The 20,732-nt window shown below is 63.0% G+C and overlaps 2 protein-coding genes across 10 annotated transcripts; both read right to left on the bottom strand.

The window, feature by feature from the left end:
- Positions 1-1,248: 1,248 nt before the first annotated feature.
- Positions 1,249-13,480, bottom strand: TCIRG1 (T cell immune regulator 1, ATPase H+ transporting V0 subunit a3). 4 transcript variants are annotated; one of them, XM_033861298.2, is made up of 21 exons: positions 13,374-13,462; positions 12,286-12,349; positions 10,940-11,060; positions 10,475-10,553; positions 9,405-9,625; positions 9,232-9,317; positions 8,858-8,984; positions 8,694-8,776; positions 8,428-8,521; positions 7,788-8,000; positions 6,978-7,221; positions 4,295-4,434; positions 4,033-4,190; positions 3,867-3,957; positions 3,209-3,327; positions 2,918-3,131; positions 2,447-2,569; positions 2,250-2,354; positions 2,059-2,176; positions 1,484-1,661; positions 1,249-1,386 (listed from the first exon to the last, which is right to left on the bottom strand). In XM_033861298.2, the coding sequence occupies exons 3-21, from the start codon at positions 11,054-11,056 to the stop codon at positions 1,308-1,310; spliced, it is 2,589 nt and encodes an 862-aa protein (XP_033717189.1). In that variant the 5' UTR covers positions 11,057-11,060; positions 12,286-12,349; positions 13,374-13,462; the 3' UTR covers positions 1,249-1,307. The 4 variants fall into 4 exon arrangements, with proteins under 4 accessions (XP_033717189.1, XP_033717188.1, XP_033717190.1 ...); XM_033861297.2 differs by having other exon boundaries at positions 6,978-7,122; positions 13,374-13,461; XM_033861299.2 differs by lacking the exon at positions 12,286-12,349 and having other exon boundaries at positions 13,374-13,480.
- A 2,552-nt stretch (positions 13,481-16,032) lies between these two features.
- NDUFS8 (NADH:ubiquinone oxidoreductase core subunit S8) lies at positions 16,033-20,183 on the bottom strand. 6 transcript variants are annotated; one of them, XM_073809267.1, is made up of 8 exons: positions 20,087-20,120; positions 19,077-19,134; positions 18,937-18,987; positions 18,504-18,689; positions 18,276-18,365; positions 18,009-18,181; positions 16,307-16,462; positions 16,033-16,221 (listed from the first exon to the last, which is right to left on the bottom strand). In XM_073809267.1, the coding sequence occupies exons 5-8, from the start codon at positions 18,352-18,354 to the stop codon at positions 16,090-16,092; spliced, it is 540 nt and encodes a 179-aa protein (XP_073665368.1). In that variant the 5' UTR covers positions 18,355-18,365; positions 18,504-18,689; positions 18,937-18,987; positions 19,077-19,134; positions 20,087-20,120; the 3' UTR covers positions 16,033-16,089. The 6 variants fall into 6 exon arrangements, 5 of the variants coding, with proteins under 5 accessions (XP_073665368.1, XP_073665369.1, XP_073665366.1 ...); XM_073809268.1 differs by having other exon boundaries at positions 18,504-18,746; positions 20,087-20,103; XM_073809265.1 differs by lacking the exon at positions 18,504-18,689 and having other exon boundaries at positions 20,087-20,180.
- Between the last annotated feature and the right edge of the window lie 549 nt (positions 20,184-20,732).

Genomic DNA, 20,732 nt, shown 5'->3' with positions numbered 1-20,732 from the left:
TGCCCCACCCTGCGAGTCTCTGCATAGCTCTGCTCCCCAGGAAGGTAGAGCTTGGAGTCCTGGGCTTGGGCCAGATCCTGAGACGCACACCACCCCCTCTGTTCCTAACCAGACACTGCTCTCAACGTTTCCTGGAGCCAAGTCTCTGCCAGGCGTGTCATACTGCAGCCAGACAGCCCCTCATACCCCAGCCCAGCATCTGGGGGCCCTGAGCGGGGCAGCCCTGGGCTCTGGAGGGACAGGCTCCTCCCGGCAACTGGCCAGACTGAGAGCCACGGTGACAGGGCCAGGTTATGGGGCCAGGCGTCCCGGCTCGCCGCGCCCAGGGCGTCTCTGCCTTCAAGGCAGCCTTTGTTCCCAGGGCCTCCAGCCGGAAGAACTACTTGGCAGCTCCTCAGCAGGAGAAAACGAGGCCTCTGGGAAGCACTGGCTCTGCCACCCAGCTGGGGGTGGGACCCAGACCAGAGAGGCCCGAGGATGCCACCACCCTCCCCCCAGCGGAAGGATGGCCTGGCAGCAGGACTGCCCACCAGGGAGGGATGGGGGAAGACTGTGGCCTCTGGGGAGGCAGGGCCTGGAGTCCGGCTCTGCCCTTTTCTGACCTTCGGAGCCCTGGGCAATTCTCAGGGTGCCCTGGACGAGCCTCTGCCCTTGTCTGCGGGAAGCTGGCCTTGGGTGTGACACCACTGTCCCATGTGGAGCGCCGGGTCCGGCTCAGGTGTCCCAGGCTGCTCTCTGCTGCAGAGCATCTTGAGTGCCGGGGGCCAGCGCCAGCACAGGCACGTGAGAATATTGGCCGACTGGTGCCAGGCACCACCCTCCATACCCAGGGTAGCCCAGACATCATCGTACAGCCAGTTTGCATATCCCCCAAGGATGGGGAGCTCACTCCCCCTGGCCCAGCCTGGGAGGACAATCTTTCTGAGCTAGAATGTACTGGAAACAGCCCTCCCTGGGCCTAGTTCTGCCCCCCTTCACCCCAAGAGACTGGGATCGTTGCAGATGTGCTCATGGGTCCTATCCTGACATCCTGAGGCCCCAGGTCGTAGACCAGTGGCTCCCACCTCCCCCCACCCCCCACCAACTTCAGCTGCAGAGACAGACATAAGGGAGACGGGCACAGAGGCTGGCGTGGTGTCCATCCAACCAAAAGGCTCCCAGGGGCAGGACCAGCCCATGCCAGAGCCCAGGCTCCTCCACACCCAGCAGCCCCAGCCCCTGCCTCCCAGACAAGACCAAGACACGGGCCCTGGGCCTTCCCCTTTATTTCTTCCCTGCTCAGCAAGGCAAGGGCAGGGCTGTGGGCACTATTCACCCTCCACGGCGAAGGTGAAGGGGCTCAGCTTGTAGCCAGTACCCGAGTAGAACTTGTTCTGGAACTCCACCCTGGGGTGAGAAGGGAGAGCGGGTGAGGGGACGCCCCCCGCCCCCCCCGCCCCCCCCCCAACACCGTGCTGCCCACACCAGCCAGGCGGCCACTCACCAGTGCAGCCGCAGCGCGTGCAGGAAGGCCGAGAGCCCCTCCATCACCAGCAGGATGGCCACAGTCATCACGGCGAAGGCGGCGAAGACGGGGACCAGCACCACAGCCGCCACACCCATCTCGCCGCCCAGGCTCAGGCCGGCTCGCATCACCATGGCCCACAGGACCTGTGACAGCTCTGCAGGTGGAGGAGGGAACCGTGGGGACCACCAAGCCACCTTGGCGTCCCGAAGCCCGCCCTCCCCGTGGGCCAGCGGGGGACCTCCTCCGACGTCCCCCCTTTACAGACAGGGATACTAAGAAGCGACCAGGGCTTCCCTGGTGGCGCAGTGGTTGAGGGTCCGCCTGCCGATGCAGGGGACACAGGTTCGTGCCCCGGTCTGAGAAGATCCCACATGCTGCGGAGCAGCTGGGCCCGTGAGCCATGGCCGCTAAGCCTGCGCATCCGGAGCCTGTGCTCCGCAACGGGAGAGGCCACAACAGTGAGAGGCCCATGTACCGCAAAAAAAAAAAAAAGAAGCGACCAGAGGGGGCCACGCATCCAGCAGCCGGGCGTGGGAAGGAGCAGGACTCACGGGCGTGGGCCAAGCTCAGGGCCCAAAGGCGCAGGTAGGAGGCCGTGTTGGAGATGCAGCCCAGGCAGAACTCGATGGTGTGGATGGCTTGGTGCATGAACACCTCGGACAGGACAAACTGGGGGGACAGGTGGCAGTGAGGGGCAGGTGGGGCCGAAGCCATCCCCTACTCAGGAAGGCACCATACCCACCTCGGCCTCCGCCTGGTCCCCTGGGCATCCTGCCTTCTCCTCATCAGAGCCCTGGCTGGCCAGGGACGTGTCAGGCAGGTCCAGAAGTCCGGCTGTGTCCTTATCCTAGAGGTGGTGCAGCGGCATCACAGACCCCCAGCCCCAGATGGGGCTCACGTCCCGGACAGGACCCCACCCCCAGGCTCCCCTGCCTCTACCGGCTGTTGCCTCCTCCGAGAGTGGCAGCGGCGGTGCTCCCGGTGCAGGAACAAGGGCGTGCCAAGCAGCAGGACGGGCACCATGGCCAGGGCCAGGACCACCAGCGTGGGCTGCACCACTTCCTGCAAGGGAGGAGGGGGCGATGGTCAGGGCGCCCCTGCGAGCCACCGGCCAGCTCGGGCCACGCGATTCCCCAGGGGCCCGGGGAGCCCGCAGCCCACTCCAGCCCAGGGCCCCTCACCAGGCAGGGACTTCGCCCCGTGTGGAATTCCTCTGGGCATAGAAGCCACCACCCCTGCTGGGAGCTCCCAGGGAGGCCCCCTTGACCTCCCTGTCTCACGGCCTCAGGCCTGCATCCCACTTCTCGGAAGAGGATCCTGCAGCTGAGAGGCCCAGCCACCAGGGGGCCCCAGGGCGGGGTGTGAGCCCCCCACCCCCGCCGCCCCACCCCCACCCCCGCCCCAGCCTACCTGCCCGGAGAAAAGTGGCCGGTTTGTGGGGCTGCTGGAGAAGAGGAACATGTTGATGAAGTGGATGAGGATGCTGGGGGCCGAGGCCGCGCTGGCGGCCGTGACTCGCAGCCACTTGTAGGCGACCAGGAAGACGAGGTAGCCGAACAGCCCCAGCAGGAAGACCAGCTCGGGGAGGGTCTCCAGCAGCAGCCGGTGCCACTGGCCGAAGTGCCTGGGGCAGGAGGGGAGCCGGGTCACCAGGTCGCCCTGGCCCTGCCTGGCCCCCCACCCCAAGGCCCCGGTCCTCACATGTGGTTGAAGACTCCCAGGACCACCCCGAAGGTCATGTGGGTGACCCCCAGGATGACAGACATCTTCATCTTGAAGGAGTTGAGGAAGCTCAGGTGGTTGACAGCCAGGCTCCAGACCTGTGGTGGCAGGAGGGATGGGTGTCGTGAAGGGGCCTCTCCACCCGAGTCACTCCCATCTGCCTGTCTGCCCCTCCAGGGCCTCTGCACAACCCATCACCTGCCCGACGAGGGGCAGCAGAGGGGAACAGTTAAGAGCACAGACTGGGCCGGGCAGCCTGGGCCCCAACCCCAGTTCTTCCTAGCTGGGTGATCTTGGGCGTGTAACCTCAGCTTCCTCACCTGTAAAATGGGGACGGCACTAACGTGCTCCCATGGAGCTGTCACGAGCACTAGACATCAAGTCAATTCAACAAGGGCTCAGAACGGTGCCTGCCTGGCACAGAGGGGGCCACAGAAGGCTGCCCTCATTGGGACTCGCTTCTCTGCTTTTCAAGTGGCTGCAGTGCAGGCCCCCTGCCACGCAGGCCCTGGTCTAGGGGGGCTCCTGCCTCCCGTACCCGGAACTGGGCCTGGTGCTTGGGAGGGGCTGGGCAAGCGGGGAGCCCCGGACCCGCCCTCCTGCCCGCCACCGCCTCCGACAGGTGGCCGGGACTCACCGGGTCGATGCCGAAGGGGTACGGTCCCAGGAAGACGCCGGTGACATTGGGGTCCAGGGAGAGCAGCGGCTGCTGGGCCAGGAAGGCGTCACTGTGACAAGAGCAGGCGGGCTGGTCAGGGGCCCGGGGGCCTCAGGGCTGCGGGGCGGGCACGGCCGGGCCTCACCTCCAGCCCGACTGGTTGGCCATGGCCGCCACGCTCCAGCCCGAGGGGAAGACAGCCGTGGCGCAGCTGAAGCACTCGTTGTAGATGAAGCCGGTGTAGACGGAGAACAGGCCCATGAGCAGGAGCAGGTAGCGGCCCTCAAAGAAGGTCCTCCAGATCTGGGGGTGCAGAGAGGCGTGGCGAGAGGCAGCCTGGGCCCCCTGCTGTGCCCGGACCCCCCCCCCCCGCCCCGCCCCGTACCACCCACCCCGTCGCCCCTCACCTCGTTCTGCGCCGTCTTCACGGCTGGCCGGTTCTCGGCCAGCACCATGGCCAGGGCGAAGAGAAACATGAGCAGCCCGTGGCCCACGTCACCGAACATGACGGCGAAGAGAAAGGGGAAGGTGATGATGGTGTAGGGTGCTGCGGGCAGAGGGGCCACGCGGTCAGCCAGGACCCCCATCCCTGTACAGGATGCCACACAGGCTCCCCAAGCCAGGCTCCAGGGCCCCAGGAGACATGAAGGTGGTGTAGCCAGGCAGGGATGCCACACCACCTGCCTGCACTCAAGATCCAGGCACTTACTAGCTGTGCAACCTTGGGCTAGTATCTTAACCTCTCTGAACCTCCATTCCCCATCTGCAAAATGGAGATAAAAATACCACCACTTTATAGGGCTGTTATAAATGACTTTATCCATGGACAGTACCTGGAAAACCATAAATGCTCAATATAACGTTAGCAGTTCTAGCTATTATTATTTATGAGAAGAGCTTAAAGCAGAAGCACAGAGAGCCCAGTGGTAGTCCTGGCTGGCACATGGCAAGTTCCAGAAGGCCGAGTTGGTCACTTAACCTCTGGGACCTCAGCTTCCCTTTAGTAAAATGGGGACATTTTCTCATAGGTGTTAGGATTCTAACGCACATCCCAGTTATGGGTTGAATTGTGTCCCCCCCCCCCAGCAAAAGATATGTTGGAGTCCTAACCCCCAGTACCTTAGACAGGGACCTTCTTTGGAAATACAACCTTTACAGTTGTAACCCAGTGAAAATGAGGTCATTAGGGTGGGTCCTAATCAAATATAACCGGTGTCCCTATAAAAAGGGGGAAATTTAGACCTTAGACACAAACACTGGGAGAATGCCATACAAACATGAAGACAGCTGTCTGCAAGCCGAGGAGAGCGGCCTGAACACATTCTCCCTCACAGCTCTCAGAAGGAACCAGCCCTGCCGACACCTTGATCTCAGACTTCCAGCCTCCAGAACTGAGTGACGATAAATACCTATCATTTCAGCCGCCCCATCTGTCAGGCTTTGTCACAGCAGCCCTAGGAAACGAATACTCCGCAAAGCTACTGCTTTGAGAGCTGGTGGCGTATTACCAACCATGGATATCTGGTGATCAGGCCTGCTCTAACCAGACTGGCATCCGCTAACGCAGAGGGACTACGGGCAGGTGAAATGGGCTGGGGGCCCCACGTCAAGCTCCCAGATGCTGGTCCTGCAGGGTCAGCAGGCCCCAGAGGACCACGTGACCCTGGTCTCAGTCCACACGGCCCTGGATTCCATCCTCATGTGCTGCCTGTACCGCCCCGGGGATCCCAAACCCTGCCTCTTGCCCACTGGATGAGGCAGGACCCCTCCCTGGCCTCCCATAAGGGACCTCATCACGGTTCACCCTCACACCCATTCTTTGGGCTCACACAGAGATGCACTGCAGCCCCTACCCAGTGACACGGGGGATGCTGGGCCACTGGCCACACCGCAGCCAGCCTTCTGCAGGGAGGGTGGTATCTGGAGGGAGAGGAACCTGGCGGATGACAGGCCAGGTCCCACAGGCCTCAGGAAGGAGGAGGGGGCCAGAAAGGGAGGAAAGCCAGTGTCTGCTGCCCTCGGGACGGGCACTGGCAAACGGGAGGGGGCTGCCACCACCCAGCTCCAGCCTGTTGGAGGTGGACCATGTCGCCAAATCTCTCACTTTTCGCCAGTCTTGAGAAAATGCAGACTTTTGCAAAAACTCCCACTTTAAACCCTGGCGCCCACAGCAGACACTGAGGCTCTGCCCAGGCGGCCGCAGCTCCCTTGGCAGCTCTGTGCAATCCTCTGCCCAGTGGGCCACTTAGAGAGCAGCAGCCTCGCCAGGCCAGTGAGCACCCAGGTGGACGTGCCTGGGGCTGACGGCCTCACTGCCCACCCGCAAGGGCTGGCAGACGACTGAGGGCGCTGGGTTTGAAAGCCCTGCTCATCAGCCTTGAGGTGGACACTCCATAGTGTCCTTCATGCTCTAGAGCTCCCTGCAGGCTCAGGCTGAGGCTGGGCTTCACCTGAGATTGGCCCTACTCAGCTCTCCCCTTCCTGCCTGCTTCCCCGTCCCCTAAGGTCCCTTACTGGTTTCTCCCAGGAACACCTCTCTTAATAGGCCACTTGCATCAGAGACCCCATCTCAGGGTCTGCTTCTGGGAGAACCTGACCTGGGGCTGCACCCAATTCAAACCTTTCAACGTGGCCAGACAACGTGGCCAAGCAAAACACGTCTGCAGACTGATGCTGGCCTCGTGGACCACTGGTTTGCAACCTTTGGCGATCATTAATCTTCCCAACACCGCTCAGGTATGTACCATCATCCCCATTTTATAGATGAGGAAACTGAGGCTCAGAGAAGCTAAGAAACTCATCAAAGTAAGTGAGTAGGACCTCCAACCTGGTCCATTCCTACTACAAAGCTGCTATCCTTTGCACAACTCTGCTGGTTCCCCTGTTAGCTTAACAGCAGGGCAGTGGGGGTGTCTGCGGGGGATAAACGTGAAGTGCCTCCACTGGACCCCCAAGAACATGACCAGGAGTGCGCCCCTCACCTCAGGAGGGCGGGGCAGGCCCAGGTGGCGACGCAGCCCTCCCATGCTTCCACCCAGGGCAGCAGCTGAGCCTCCCGAAGGCCGGGGCTGGGGACGTGGTGGCTCTCACCGGGATTGACCTCCTGGTAGCGGCCCACACCATAGGCGTCCACGATGCCCTGGAAGCTGGCCGTGAAGCGGTTGGTACGGATGAGCGTGGGGGGCATGTCTCGGCAGGGGATGCGGTGAACCACGGCGCTCACACCCGCCTCGCTCTGGGGCACCCGGCAGGCAGACAGACAGACAAGACTGATGGCAGGGGCCTTCAGGGATGCTCGGACCCTCCAGCCACGGCCAGCTAGAGATAGAGAGCACTGTGGGGACTCGCTGGGTGGGAGCCAGGGGACCCAGGGCAGCCCCTCCTCTCCCTGTGAAATAGCATGACCAGCCCCACCTGCCCCAGTTCAGGGGGATTCAGGGAGGGCCAGAGATTGGCCCAAAAGTCACTCGGGAAACAGAAGCGTGCTTCCTCCCATCCAGGTGGCCCAGGAGAGGGAGCCCCATGGCCACAGGTGAGCACCTAGCCCGGCGACCCCTGGAAGCAGGGTCAGCAAGCCCATTTCACAGATGAGCCCAAGGCTCCCTCCAGTTGGCCCAAGGTCACAGGGCCAGTACCTGCAGAGCCTGGATTTGAACCCGGTTTCTAACTTAACACCCAGTGCAGCTTCCAGGGTGTGACGGCCCATCCCAGGGCCTCTGGGAAGTCGGGGCAGGAAGAGGGCTTGCTGGGCCAGGGCCATCACGGTGGACTCCCTGGAGGAGGATGAGTCCCGGCAAAGGCACGGCGCTGATGGCACCGGGAATGGGAGATGTGTTGTGTGGAGGAAACCAGCCCCTGCCTGGCAGTAGGGGAGGGCGGGAGACCACCCCCCATGCTCACCGAGCTGCCCTGCAGCGCCTGCTGCAGGGTGGGCAAGTCGCGCGTGGCACACCAGGCCTCGGCGATGAGGCACTTGTGCGTGGTGCTCACGCTGCACTGGTTGAGGGCCAGGTACACGGCCTTCATCTTGCGGATCTGCACCTGCCAGGGCGGCAACAGTCTCTGCACCCGGGCCAGCACCTGGCTCAGGAAGTGCTCCGTCTCACCCAGGACCTGCGACCAGAGCAGGGGGTCAGGAGGAGTGGTGGGGGGGAGGGGCGGGGAGGGGGAGGGGTGTCAGGAGGGGAGGGCGGGGAGGGGGAGGGGTGTCAGGAGGGGAGGGGCGGGGAGGAGGAGGGGTGTCAGGAGGGGAGGGGCGGGGGAGGAGGAGCTGGGGGGTGGGGGAGGGGTGTCAGGAGGGGCGGGGTGGGGAGGGGGAGGGGTGTCAGGAAGGGAGGGGCGGGGAGGGGGAGGGGTGTCAGGAGGGTAGGGGCGGGGAGGGGGAGGGGGAGGGGAGGGGTGTCAGGAGGGGAGGGGCGGGGAGGGGGAGGGGTGTCAGGAGGGGAGGGGTGGGGGAGGAGGAGCTGGGGGGCAGGGGAGGGGTGTCAGGAGGGGAGGGGCAGGGGGAAGGCAGGGCTACAGCCAGGCCACGGGCGCCCACCTCCTGCAGCTCTTGGCTCTGCTGCTGCAGCTGCTGCAGGGCTGCGCGGCGGGCCTCCTCCTGCTCCACAAATGGGAAGACGTGGCAGTGGAAGCTGGCAGGGAGGAGGGGGGAGGTGAGGTGGGCACAGGGTCCAGGGCTTGCAGAGGCTGAGTCTAAAGGGAGCCCACAGGGCAGTGTGGCAGAGCGGGCTCGGTGGAGGTGACATGCAGGGGCCCGGGCATGAGGGCAGCGGGGGGCCAGCCCCCCACCCGACGGGGGCTCACCAGTCAGTGATCTTGCGGATCTTCTGCCCGATCTGCTCGCCCCAGTAGGAGATGAGGAAGGTCACCCACGTCGCAGGCTCACCCTGCCGGAGCGGGGCGCACATCACCCTGCAGTCCCGGCTCCACCCAGCACGCACCCCAGCCTGTGCGCCTGGCCCGCTCACCGTCACGGGCCCCTCCAGCTGCTGCTCCACGTCCCTGAAGCTGGCGATGAGGAAGCCGTGGCAGGCCCTCCAGAGCAGGCGCTCCAGGGCGGCGGCCTTGTGGGGCTCCACGGCACCTGCTACGAAGCTGCAGGGACGGGCGGGGCTGGGCAGGGGCTGCTCCGGCCTCCCCCCCGCTCACCCGGGCCAGGCACACTGCCCCCGTCCGCACAGAGGAGGCAGGAGCCCGCCAGGCAGGGCCAGAAGAGACCCCCAGGGGCAAAGGGAAGTCCAGGCCTGAGGGCGGCTGCACGAGGGCCCTGGACAAGAAGTCCGAGCTGGCCTGCCTCACCCCTGCACCAACCGGAAAGAGAGCGAAGCTGCCCCTCACTTACTTGACCCTCAGGTCCTGGTGTGGCCCCCCGGGGGACTGGAGCAGGGGTGTTCTTTCCAGGGGCCCATCTGTGTGGCTGGCTGCCAACTAGGAGCCAAGAGGCGCCATGAGTCCCGGCCCAGGTGGGGCCTGGGCCCCCGCCCCTCCCCACGCCCTGCCCGGGCCGGAGCTGACCGAGGGGCCATGGCCCTGGCCCAGTACAGCCGAGTGGAGCTGCAGCTGGTGGAGCTGGGCCCGCAGGGCCTGCCGGTTGCCCCGCACGTCCCGGAGCTCCTGTTCTAGGCGATCCGTCTCCTCCTGGATGTGCAGAAGGTCGCGGGGCAAGGGCGCCGGCAGCGCCCCCTCAGGCAGAGGCAGCGTCAGCCCAGCCTGCCGTACCTCCTCCTGCAGGAAGGCTGGGTGCAGAGGGACGGGCATTGGGGAGCCGGCTCAGGAGCCACCACCAGCCAATGGCCACTATTAGCCAAGGGATGGCTAACATCTAGGGAATTCCAACTGCCACCCCAAACTCTGCTGGCCACCAGCTAACTGATTCACTGAGTCTGAGACCCCGGAAAAACCTCAGGCTAAACCTCCATCCCTGCAGGTCTTCTCCGCCTCCCCCCGCCCTGGGGCTCTTCTGGGCTGCTCTCCGTCCCCAGCCCCTGGCCTGGGTCCCATAGCGGTCTTCGGGCAGGTGGCCCTAGCACTGCAGGGGATGAGAGCTTGCATGGAGGCCCACAGGGTACCTGCCTGATGACTTAAAACCTATCAGTCAATCTAACCATTAAACAGACATGCTCTATCCTCCCACCTTGCAGGACCCTCCTAAGAGGCGTTTCCAGAATAGAACCCAGGGCAGGGGTCCCTCTTGCCCAGGGCCAAGCAGCTGCTCCTTGGGGGCACCTGACCCAGGATCCTGGCCTCTGCCCATCCCAGTCCATCTGCAGCAGAAAAAGTTCTGTCCATGCTTCTCTCCTGCTTAGGAACCTATGGGTGGCTCCTGGCGCCCAGAGGGTGAAGTCCCGAGCCCTCATTCGGTATTCAAGGCCTCTTCCAAGCCGGGCCTGGCCTGGACCCTCTGCTCAGCTCACCCAAGAACACCCCAAAGATCCCAGCTGCCCCGTCCTGGCTCTGCAGGGCCTGGCCCGGACCTCCCTTCTCTGCCGTCCGCCTGGGCAACTCGGACTCTTCCTTTCAGATCAAGCTTGACTGGCGCCTCCTCCAGGAAGTGTGCCTGGGGTGTGGGCCCAGGGCCAACTCACCGAAGGTCTTCTCCAGCTCTTCACAGCGACGAACATCTACCACGAAACGTCTCTGGAAGGCACTCACCGAGGCATTGAGCTGTGGTTGCCAAACGGAGGGATCAGTTTTCCAGGCAGAGGGCCAAGGAGGTCCCCCCACCAGGGCGCAGGCCCGGCTCTCCTCAGGCCATAGCTGCCTCCCCCAGAAAGGTGCTGAGTACGCTGTGACCCTCCAGATGCCCAGCTGAAGACACACCAGACCCCATGTGGCCTGGGAAGGGCGAGGCAGGGCCCAGGAGGCCTGGCTGAACCCAGGCTGGCACAGGGCGGTCTCAGCCACGAGTAAAGCCGGCCTGAGAGCAAAGTATATATGGCAGAGGTTGCCAGGATTCAAGCAGGGCCGGGGGTCAGTCTGGGGGAGATGGTCCACCGTATGGGACACCCAAGAACGAGGCCTCCCCTCACGCCCACCCCGGCCCCACTCACGTCTCTGAACTCCACAAGGCCCAGCTCCCCAAGCTGGCTCACGCAGGCGTAGGCAGCAGCTGTGGGCAGGAAGAGCTGGACGAGCGCCACCTCCTCACTCCGGAACATGGAGCCCATGGTCCTGTGGGGCCGACAGGGGTGGGAGCTCAGGCGGGTGGGGTCCCAGGCAGTTCCCCACCAGGTGTGAATTCTGGTTCACATGATCCTGCAAGGTCCCGCTACCACCCCTATCTGACAGATGGGGAGACTGAGGCCCAGGATGGCTTAGCGGGGTGCTGAGGTCACACAGGAAGTAAGCGGCGAGCTGACCTTACAGCCGGACCCACAGTCCAACGTCAAGCTCCTTCCCAGCTGGCTCTGCCCCGTCTGAGACCCCTACCCCCCACCCCTAGTGGCTCCTGGGGACACTGGCTCTTCTCACACCTGGCCCCTGCTCCTGCTGTCCCCTCTCTGTGACCTGCCCTCACCCGAGATCCTACACATCCTCGGGGCCCCAGGCCAAGGGCCACCTCCAGCGCCGGCCACCTGACTGCCCTCGCCTTTCCACCCTGGGGAGCAACCTTGACAGGAACAGCAGGGCTGAGGTCCGCCCCATCCCCACAGGCAGCCAGGGCCCTCCTCCCTCCCTGCCGGTCTGTGGGCGCTGAGGGGTGGGGGCCTCCTCTGGGACTCAGGAAGGGTAGAGAGGACAGGCAGAGGGCGCTGAGGAAGCGGGACCTTCCCCTGAGGCCCGGGCTGTCCGGCAGCAGCCGAGCTGGTAGGGGCTGAGGGAGGAGCCCTCCAGGTGTCGAAACCAACAAAAGTGAAACTGTGGAAACTGAAATGGGCAGGAAGGGCCTGGCCGGGCCTTTGCTTAATCGCCGCCCGCAGGGCAGGGGGAGCGCCAGGGTAGCCTCCCTGGGCCCTGTAGACGCCCAGCCCACAAGCCAGGGCTCCATGGCCACTGCCCTTGGGGCCCAGGGCCGGCCCCTGCCCCTCTGTGGGACTCAGTTTCCTTAGCTCGCAAATTGAGCGGGGGAGGGGAGGGGACAGGAACAGGCCAGAGCCCCGCTGAGAGGGTGAACATCTGACACCCTGCCAGTGCTGTCTGGGCTGGGCTGGGGCCTGCCTAGTTGGTCACTTCCTCTCCTGGGTCTGGTTTACTTAAATGTAAAAGAAAAAAAAAAAAAAGGAAAAGCAGCCCCTTCCCCAGCCCCGGGAGAATACAAGAGAGAATGGGGAGAGACAGCTGCGGGCTGTGGAAGCAGCAGGCCCTGAACAGGGAAGGGTGGGCAAGAGGGCCAGGGACCAAGGCTCTGAGCCCTACCAAGCTGTGATTACTGTGTGTTCTTTGGGGAGTCTCTCACCCTCTCTGGGCCTCCACTTCCTCTTTGGGTGAATGGGACTTGGCCACCCCGCCAGAGACAGGACCTAGGTGGGGAGATAAAAATAACAAGGGCCCCCATGTAACTCCCTCGCCCGCAATACCTCATTTAAATCTAACAGCAATCCTTGGGGGAGGGGGCACTGTAGCCCTGTTTTATAGACGGGTCAGCAGGGGACGGAGCCAGGCAGGAGCCAGGCCCTGGGGCTGCAGGTTTGGAAGTCCCAGCCCACAGTATGCGCTCAGGGAAGGGCTGTTCTCTGCCCCAGGTACCCCAAAAGGCTGGGCTGGCCAAAGGGGGGTTGTAGGGAGCTAGGTCTGGGGATCCAGGCAGGGCAGCAGCCCTGCGGCCTGGGCACGTCCCTTGGATGGGACAAGCCATGGTGAGCACAGGGGTGCAGAGACCTGGGCAGATCCCTCCCCTGGCATTTCAGGCCTCCACTGTCTCATCCCCTCCCCCTCATCCTCCCTGACCCCTTCCTGAGCCAGGGGCCACCCAGAGACATTTACAGAACAAATGAAGGTGCCTCCACCCTCAGGGTCCAGGCTCTAGTCACTCTGTGCCCCTCTCCTCCTGCTCCCTTGGGAGGCTGGAGGCTTAAAGCCAACTCCTCCAGAAAACCACCAGATCTCTCCTCTGAGCCCCTGGCCCGCCACGACGAGCTGGGCTGGAGACGAGGGTCTGCGTGCGCTCTCTTCTAGCTCCGCCTCTTCCTAGTTGGGTGGGCCTCAGTTTCCTCATCTGTAGAATGGGTCCCTCCCTGCCAGGAAGATGCAGCAGAGAAAGCTCTGAGCACCACCTAGCCCGGCACAGCTGAGCTCAATACTACTTGTTTGTTATAGGCTGTTAACACCCCCATTCTCCTCTTCTTTCTCCTCTTTCGCCTTCTTTCTCCTCTTTCGCCTCTGTGGCCCCCGGCAACGGCTGACACCCGCGGGCCGGACGATTGAGCTGCCTCTACTGACCCAGCTGGGTTGGGGCGCCACGACACCCTCCGCTTCCCAGGGCAGTGAGAAGCGAGGGTGGTAGGCAGAACTGGGGGCTCTGCAGCCCCCGTCTGGGGCACTTACCCCCGGGTCGGCTGCACGCGGCGCTGCTCTGCGCAGCTCTGCACTCCCAGCTCTGAGATCCCCGCCGCGGCGCCCACGCAACTCACTTTCCGCGGCGGGCGGGGCCGGAGGGGCGGAGCCATGGAAGCTCCGCCCCTGGCCCGCCCCGAACCCCCATCCGGAGTCCTGGGAGCTGGAGCGCGGGTCGGAGGCAGGCCCTGGGCTAGGATTGCCTGGCGGCCTCGCTTCCTTGCTCCAGGCTGGGAGACCATTCGGAGCTGTGGGCCGCCTAATACGGGCGAGGAGGCCCGGAGGCTGGAGCAGACACTGACCAGCACCAACCGCGCACATCTACGTGGCCGGGACGTGGGGAGATGCCCAGCCTAGGCCCAGCTCCGGGGCTACCCACCATCTAGAGGGCTCACTGGGCTGATTAGACCCCAATACGCTCAGGCCTGGGGCCCAACACCTACGTGTCCCCACCTCTAGGACCCCCTCCCCCTTGCGTGAGGCCGCACGCAATTACACAGGTCCTTAGAGCTTCCTGCTTCTGATCACCACCTTGGACTCCAGGTCCAGTGGTCTGGGCCTTTGGGCAGGTGGCTGCCCTTCTCTGGGCCTCTTTCCTCAATGGCAGCAGGACACCAAGGGCCAGGGCCTGGGTCCCGCACCCAGCAGGCACTGGGCAATGCTCTGCCCTGGCTGTCACTCCTCCTGTGGCTGGATGTGTCCCCATGACCTTGCTGCTACTGAGCTCCGTGCAGTTTGTCCTATCGCAGCACCCACAACCTGGGGCTCACGACTGTCCAGCTGCCTGCACTTTGGACAGGCCAAGCCTGCACCCGCTGGGGCCCCTCAGGGCAAGGGCCTGTGAGAGGTGGGGGGAGGGTGGGCAAACGGAGCCCCAGAGCTGGGCGCTGGCAACTGAGTCACAGCCAAGGCTAGTGTCTTCAGCAAAGTGGGAGACACTTTCTGGGGCACGGAGGGGCTACTTTCAAGGAGTAACCTCGACACAACCAAACTGAGTACCAGTGGGGGCCTCGGGTCGATACTTCCTGCTCAGGGCAAACTGGAACTCTATCATGTTACAAAATGGCGTTAGAGCTGCACTCTGACCCAGCAGTAAGGGAGAGAATCAAGTCAGGAGCTGGATACACTCATCCATTTTATTTTATTTTTTTTGGCTGTGCTGCATGGCATGGGCAATCTTAGTTCCCCAACCAGGGATCGAACCCACAGCCCCTGCACTGGAAGTGTGGAGTCTTAACCACTGGACCGCCAGGGAAGTCCCTAGACTCATCCACTTTAAATGAAAGTATTCTATTTACCTGCGTACAGATGGAGGCTCCATGTCAAGCGTCTAGTGCTGGTTATGTGTGGGAAAAGCAAAATTAGAGGCGATTTAGGATTTTCAAGCCTGCCTCTTACAACTGGCCTTGTTTTTGGAGAGCTCCTGCCCCCAGCAGCCAGCAGGACTAGTGGTGCTGGACTCGTGGACACTCCCCGGGCTCAAGTCTTCCTTCCTGGTCCTGCACTTCTCACCTCTGTGCCATTTTGTGGGTTCAAAGGACCCCAGAACCTTGGCCAGTGGTGGGGCCCACACAGGTCCTGGGCCACTTCTGCATCAGGAGATGGCCCATCCTGGCCTGGTAAGTAGGTCCAGGTGTCAGCAGGGGATCTGAGAAAAGGGGCTTCCTGGTAATGAGCTGGGTAATCTGGGTTTCTTTGCTGCAGGCCTTCTCAGAGCCTTGAATGTGCTATCATGCAGTGCCTGTCCCAGAGGGGAGAGGCACTTGGGGCATTTCCCACACTTACTGGTCCCTAGAACACCCTTCCAAGAAGCATCTTGGGAGATCAGTGTTTTGTAAAAAGCACTTTTGGAAATAATGGAGAAAGGGAACTCCGAGATCTCTCAGGCCCGAATTAGTTTTTTCATCAGATGTGTGCTGTGTGATCCTGAGCAAGACACTTCCCCCCTCTGAGCCAGTTTCCTCACTGCTGAGAATGAATTGAAATCCTCTCACACCTCTTAGCACCAAGTTAGAGGGGGCTGTTTTTGGCTACTCTGCTGCCACTGGGCTTGCGTGTGGCCCCAGAAGGAACCATGTCACTTGGCTGCGACAGCAAAGCAGGAAGTCCTGAGCGGCAGAAGCCATGCCAGCAGCCTGGTCTGGGGAAGCTGGGGAGAAAAGCGGATGTGGCTGGAGGAGAGGCAGAGCCAGCTCACAGGCAGCAGGGCCTGGGTCACCCCCTCGTGACTGTCACACACACCCCCCCCCAGAGCAGCCTTCCCCTGCCTCCCAGCAAGGATGCTCTGGCCTTTCCAAGTTCCTGCTCTTGATGTATTTCTGCCTGCGGCCTTGCGAGAGGCTCTAGGTCCTTAGGGTCTCAGCTGTGGGTGGCCCTCAGGAGAGGACAGGCCCCAGCCCCACCCCTTGGGCACACAGGATTATGGGAACAGTGGACCTGGGCCGACCTCCAGCCTGCGGAGCCTTGGGGAACATGCCCAGGAAGATGTGTGGGCCACACACTGCCGCGGGCCCGGGCCCAGCCACGGGGAGGGCCTGGCAGGTCCCACAGAGTCGCACAGGAGGGCGACTCTGTCCAAGGACCTGGTCCAATGGAGGAAGCCACAGGCCGTGGTCAGGCCTGGACGGCGGACTGATGACAGAGGCGGTGGGGAGGTCAGAGCTCTTTTATTAGGCAGAAGGGGACCTCGGGCCAGCCGGCGGGCCGGTCACCGGTAGAGGTAGTCGGCCTGGATGTTGGCGGCGATCTCGGCCTCCCACTTGTCCCCGTTGTTGAGCAGCTTCTCCTTGTTGTAGAGCAGCTCCTCGTGCGTCTCCGTGGAGAACTCGAAGTTGGGGCCCTGTGAGCGGGGGAGCAGACGCAGCCACGTCAGGCCCCTCCGAGGAGCTTCCGCCCCGGCCCCCCCCGCCGCGGGGCCCGCTCACCTCAACGATGGCGTCCACAGGGCAGGCCTCCTGGCAGAAGCCGCAGTAGATACACTTGGTCATGTCTATGTCGTAACGTGTGGTCCGGCGGCTGCCATCGGCCCGAGGCTCAGCCTCAATGGTGATGGCCTGGGGGGTGGCACAGGGTACTGTCACCTGCCAGCCACGCTGGCCCCAGGCACAGGATCCAGCCCCCGCCACGGCTCATTCCCACTCCTGCGGGACTGGCCCCCCAGGGCCTACAGAGCGGACCCTCTGTCATCCACCCTCGGCCCACGTGTGCGTTTCCTGACCCCTCTCCTAACAGGCCGCCCGGCGCGGCTGTGACGTCGGCCTCTGAGCGCTTGCCCCAGCTGACATTCTCTTGTTTGTTAACGGCCAGCACCTCCTGCCTGAGAACGTGAGTCCCACAAGGAGAGGGCCGTTGCCTGCCTTGTTCACCATAGCACCTGCAGACCCAAGGGGTCCCACCCGGTAAAAAAATGCCCCATTACTGTCGGTTGCATGTTGAACAACCTTCCCAATTACATCTAGTTATCCCCATTTAATGGATGAGAAAACTGAGGCTCAGAGAGGTTGAGGGGTTTCCCAAAGCCACACAGTACGTGAGGGGCAGAGCCCAGACTCAAACACAGGTCCTTAACTCTCACTTCCTGGGTGCACACTTGCACCAGCTGGGGGAAGGGGTGGCCTGGGGCCTCCCACAGCTGGGAGGACCTTCAAAGGGATGTGGCAAAGGCCCTCAGATGTCCCCAGGAGTGTAATGCCCACCACTCATAGTGGGACCTTTGGTTATTAGCCTCATCTCTTTGTGCCTCCGTTTCCTCATCTATAAAAATGGGGATAATAATCTCTACCTCCTAGAGTTGTTGCAGAGATGAGTCATGAGTTTGGCTCAGTGCCTGGTCCACAGCCGGCACTCTGTCTGGATGCCACCACTGTTATTATTTTTTCGGGGCTCTCCTACGTGCTCCAGGTCGGTGGCTAGACTGGGGACAGCAAGGCCACAACCCGTGGCCTGCAGGACCTGGGAGTGGTCCAGGAAATGAGGCAGGTCGTGGACAGCAGCCATCCGGAGTCACAGAGATGTGGCCTGGAGCGGCCGCTGGGAGGGGGTCGCTGTGTGGACCGTGAGGACCCCTGAGCCTGCTGGGCTCCTGCCGGGCACATCCGCCAGCCCAAGAGCCCCAGCTGTGTCTGTCTGTTTCTGCACTAATAGTCCGTGTGGGACCCTCCGACAGAACCAGATGCCAGGGGCTCAAAGGAGCAGCAACCGGGGGCAGTGAGGGCCTCGGCTGTGGCACACGTGTCCCTGGGTCCGGTCCTGTGGCAGGCACACAGGCAGTGCTCCTGAAACGGCTGCTGCATCCGGGTAAAAGTGGAAACCCTCAGGTGCTGCCTCGTGGCTCGAGGCCTGGGTTTCACGCCCCCGACCAGACCCCCAAGGGCAGGACCCACGTGTGTCACGTGGCCTGCTCAGGGCTGGAAGTTTCCCTCCCCTGACTCACTGCCTCTGAGTCGGCTCCCATTCACGGGGGGAAGAGGCTCAGATCGGGAAAGGGACTTTCTGGGGACACCCACCCGGCAGGGCGCCCAGAGTTCGGGCCCAGGGCTGCCTGCTTCACTCTCTCTGCAGCAGGCTGTGGCCTCCCTCTCCCAGCGGCAGGGGCCGGGGGGCGGTCAGTTGGGGTCAGGGGCTCACCTGGGCTGGGCAGACGGCCTCGCAGAGCTTGCAGGCGATGCAGCGCTCCTCCCCGGATGGGTACCGGCGCAGCGCATGCTCGCCGCGGAAGCGCGGGCTCAGTGGGCCCTTCTCAAATGGGTAGTTGATGGTGGCTGGCTCTCGGAACAGGTAGCTCAGGGTCATGCCCAGGCCTGGGGGTGGCACAGGCACGGTGGGAGGGGGCCCTCCTCCCTAACACATCTGTGCCCCCGACCAGCCGGCCTCCCCCCTCCCCCCAGGGCCCACCTCGGATGAGCTCGGTCCACAGCAGGGTCTGAGCTGCCCGGTCGGTCACCGACTTCATGTCCATTGAGGGCTCCCGCATGTTCACATATTCTGCAGGGGAGGAGGGCGGAGAGGCCGTGGCAGCAGGCCTCACACAGGCCCTCCCCAAGGACTCCAGCTCAGGGAGACGAGGCCTGGCCTCCTAGGTGCAACAGCTGGGCCCCCCAGGGGTTTGTTCATTCACCAAACCTCCTCCGCCTCAGTGAGCACCCTCGAGGCCAGCCTCAGGCCCTGGGCAGTCCTCGCCAGCTTCTCCCTGTGCCTGTGTGGCCATCCAAGCCAGGAGTTGATGGGGGTTGGAAGGGGCTTGGGTACTGGGGTCCTGATGAAGAGGCACAGCTCCCAGGGCTCACACCTGGCAGCTCCCTCCTTGTCCTACACGGGGAAGGTCTGAGATCACACGGTGTAGCCACATGGAAGGCCCTCTACCCCCTGCAATGACAGACCCGGCCCCCAAGAATCATATTCAATCTTGATCACCATCCTCTTTATACAGAGTGGAAACTGAGGCTCCGAGAGGGCGAGCCCCCAGCAAAGCCAGGACCAGAACACAGGCCTTCTCCCCTGCCTCTGGCAGGACGATGATCAGAAAGCCTGAGGCTTGAGGCACCCCGGGACTCACTGTAGGTGGCTGCCGCTGTGCTTCTGTGGAGGCTCCGGCCACTGGGATGCCCTGCAAGGATAGGGATTACACTGTGCAGATGTGACCTCATGCTAGGAGGCTGGGCCCCTCACACCCAGGAAAGGCTCCCTTGGTCCTACCTGCACGTGCGGCCTGGGCCAGGGCCCGAAGCAGCATGGGCGTGGTCAGACAGCGCATCTGTGGGCAAGAAGTGAGGCATAGGTGGGTCTCAGACAGGCATGGTTCCCCACCCCCACCCCCGGGAACCCTAGCATTGCAGGAGCCTTGACCCTTGACCCCAGTGCCACTGTGTCAGCTTGTCCCTGCTCACCCCCATTCCTGTCAGAGGCACAGACGGGCTTCCTGTTCCCAGGTGCAGCCCCTCCCGGCCTCCAACCTGACCCAGGTTAACACTGCCACCTGCCACCGGCGTTTATTCAGAGCTCACCGTGCCAGGCACTGTGCTAGGGGTCACACGCACTGTCACTTTGTCCACATGATGACCTCAGAGGGAGGCACAGATGAGAAGCCACAGCTCAGTCGTGTTCAGTGACTTGCCTAAAGTCACACACTGAGGGGGTGGGACCAGGACGTGAACCCAGGCCAGACCCCTCCCTTTACACCCCCAGCCCTCCCCTAATGAACCTTTTAAGGGCTTAAATAACCCTCAAGATCAAATTCCTCTCCCCAGCATCAAGGTCCTTCTGGAACTGTCTCCCAGCCTGCCAAGTGACCTTGGGTTTTCTCACTTGTGAAATGGGAGGTCACGAGAATGGAGGAGGCTCGAAGATGCCAAGGGTTTAGCCCAGAGCCTGGCACGTAGCCGAGGCCAAAAGTGCCCCTCTCCTGACCTGTGACCTCTAGCGGGACCATTTCTTTTGACCGCTGACTTCAGTGCCAGGCACCCAACCCGGCTCCTTCCCCGCCCTTCCTCATGACCTCTGACCCGACGGGCGCAGGAGGTGCATATGCGCCCTGACGGTGCCGGTTTCCCGCCCGCTGCACGCTCAAGGACACAGAGGCCGCGGGTTCTGAGCGGGCCGAGATAAAGCCCGGGCGCGGAGCCGGCGGAGCCAACGGGGGCCGCACACTCGACCCCGATGCCGCGCTGCCCAGGCTGGGCCTTAACACCTGAGCCCCGAACACCCACCTTGAATCGCTGCCTCTCCTTCCAGGGCCGAGGGGCCTGTCCGTCGAGAGGCGGAGCCTACATTCTGGGATGCTACCATTGGGCGTGGACTCTTCGTGGTGTGGTCTGATTGGCTGGTGGCGCAGCCGAAAGAGGCGGGATCGAAAAAGTCTTTTCTCCGATTGGCTAGGGGAGCAGGCAGGGGCTTGAAGTGGTGTAGAGCGCCGCCGGGTTGGGTGCGAGAAACTAGTGAGTCGGGACTCCCGAGCTCTTGGAGGCGGGACATCCGAGGCGTGGTTTAAGGTTGCTGCTCCTGCCAGACCCGGCGCCCTGGGCTGGAGGACACCCTCTCGGCCTCAGCGGGGCGTGTATGATAACGGTGATGAGAATCGTAGCCTGTGGTGATTCCTCGCGGGAGCCATGCCTACTCTATGCTAAACCTTCATCCTGGCGTCTTCATTTAATCCTCCCGGCAGCCGTGTGGGGAGGAACGATTATTTTCGCTTTACAGATGGGGAAACTGAGGCACGGACTTGTGTAGTAACTTGGCCTAAGCCTTAGATCTGCGAAGTGCGGCCGCCTGAGCCACTCCTGGATCTGTATGACCCGGGAGCCCCGTCCCTCAACAGCCCCCAAACCTGTGTTTCCTCCCAGTGAATTGTGTGGC

The sequence above is a fragment of the Tursiops truncatus genome, chromosome 8 (assembly GCF_011762595.2).
Source record: "Tursiops truncatus isolate mTurTru1 chromosome 8, mTurTru1.mat.Y, whole genome shotgun sequence".
Taxonomy (NCBI): domain Eukaryota; kingdom Metazoa; phylum Chordata; class Mammalia; order Artiodactyla; family Delphinidae; genus Tursiops; species Tursiops truncatus.
This window is presented reverse-complemented; position numbering and strand designations above follow the sequence as displayed.

Coding starts and splice junctions, on each gene's coding strand:
- NDUFS8 (XM_073809265.1), bottom strand. CDS start 19,134: ATGCGCTGTCTGACCACGCCCATGCTGCTTCGGGCCCTGGCCCAGGCC. Junction 18,366..18,936: donor CACAGCGGCAGCCACCTACA/GTGAGTCCCGGG, acceptor CCTCCCCTGCAG/AATATGTGAACATGCGGGAG. Junction 18,182..18,275: donor GTGGACCGAGCTCATCCGAG/GTGGGCCCTGGG, acceptor TGCCACCCCCAG/GCCTGGGCATGACCCTGAGC.
- TCIRG1 (XM_033861299.2), bottom strand. CDS start 11,056: ATGGGCTCCATGTTCCGGAGTGAGGAGGTGGCGCTCGTCCAGCTCTTC. Junction 7,222..7,787: donor AGGCGCTGCAGGGCAGCTCG/GTGAGCATGGGG, acceptor GAGTCCCCACAG/TGCTCTCTATCTCTAGCTGG. Junction 4,191..4,294: donor TGAAGACGGCGCAGAACGAG/GTGAGGGGCGAC, acceptor CTGCACCCCCAG/ATCTGGAGGACCTTCTTTGA.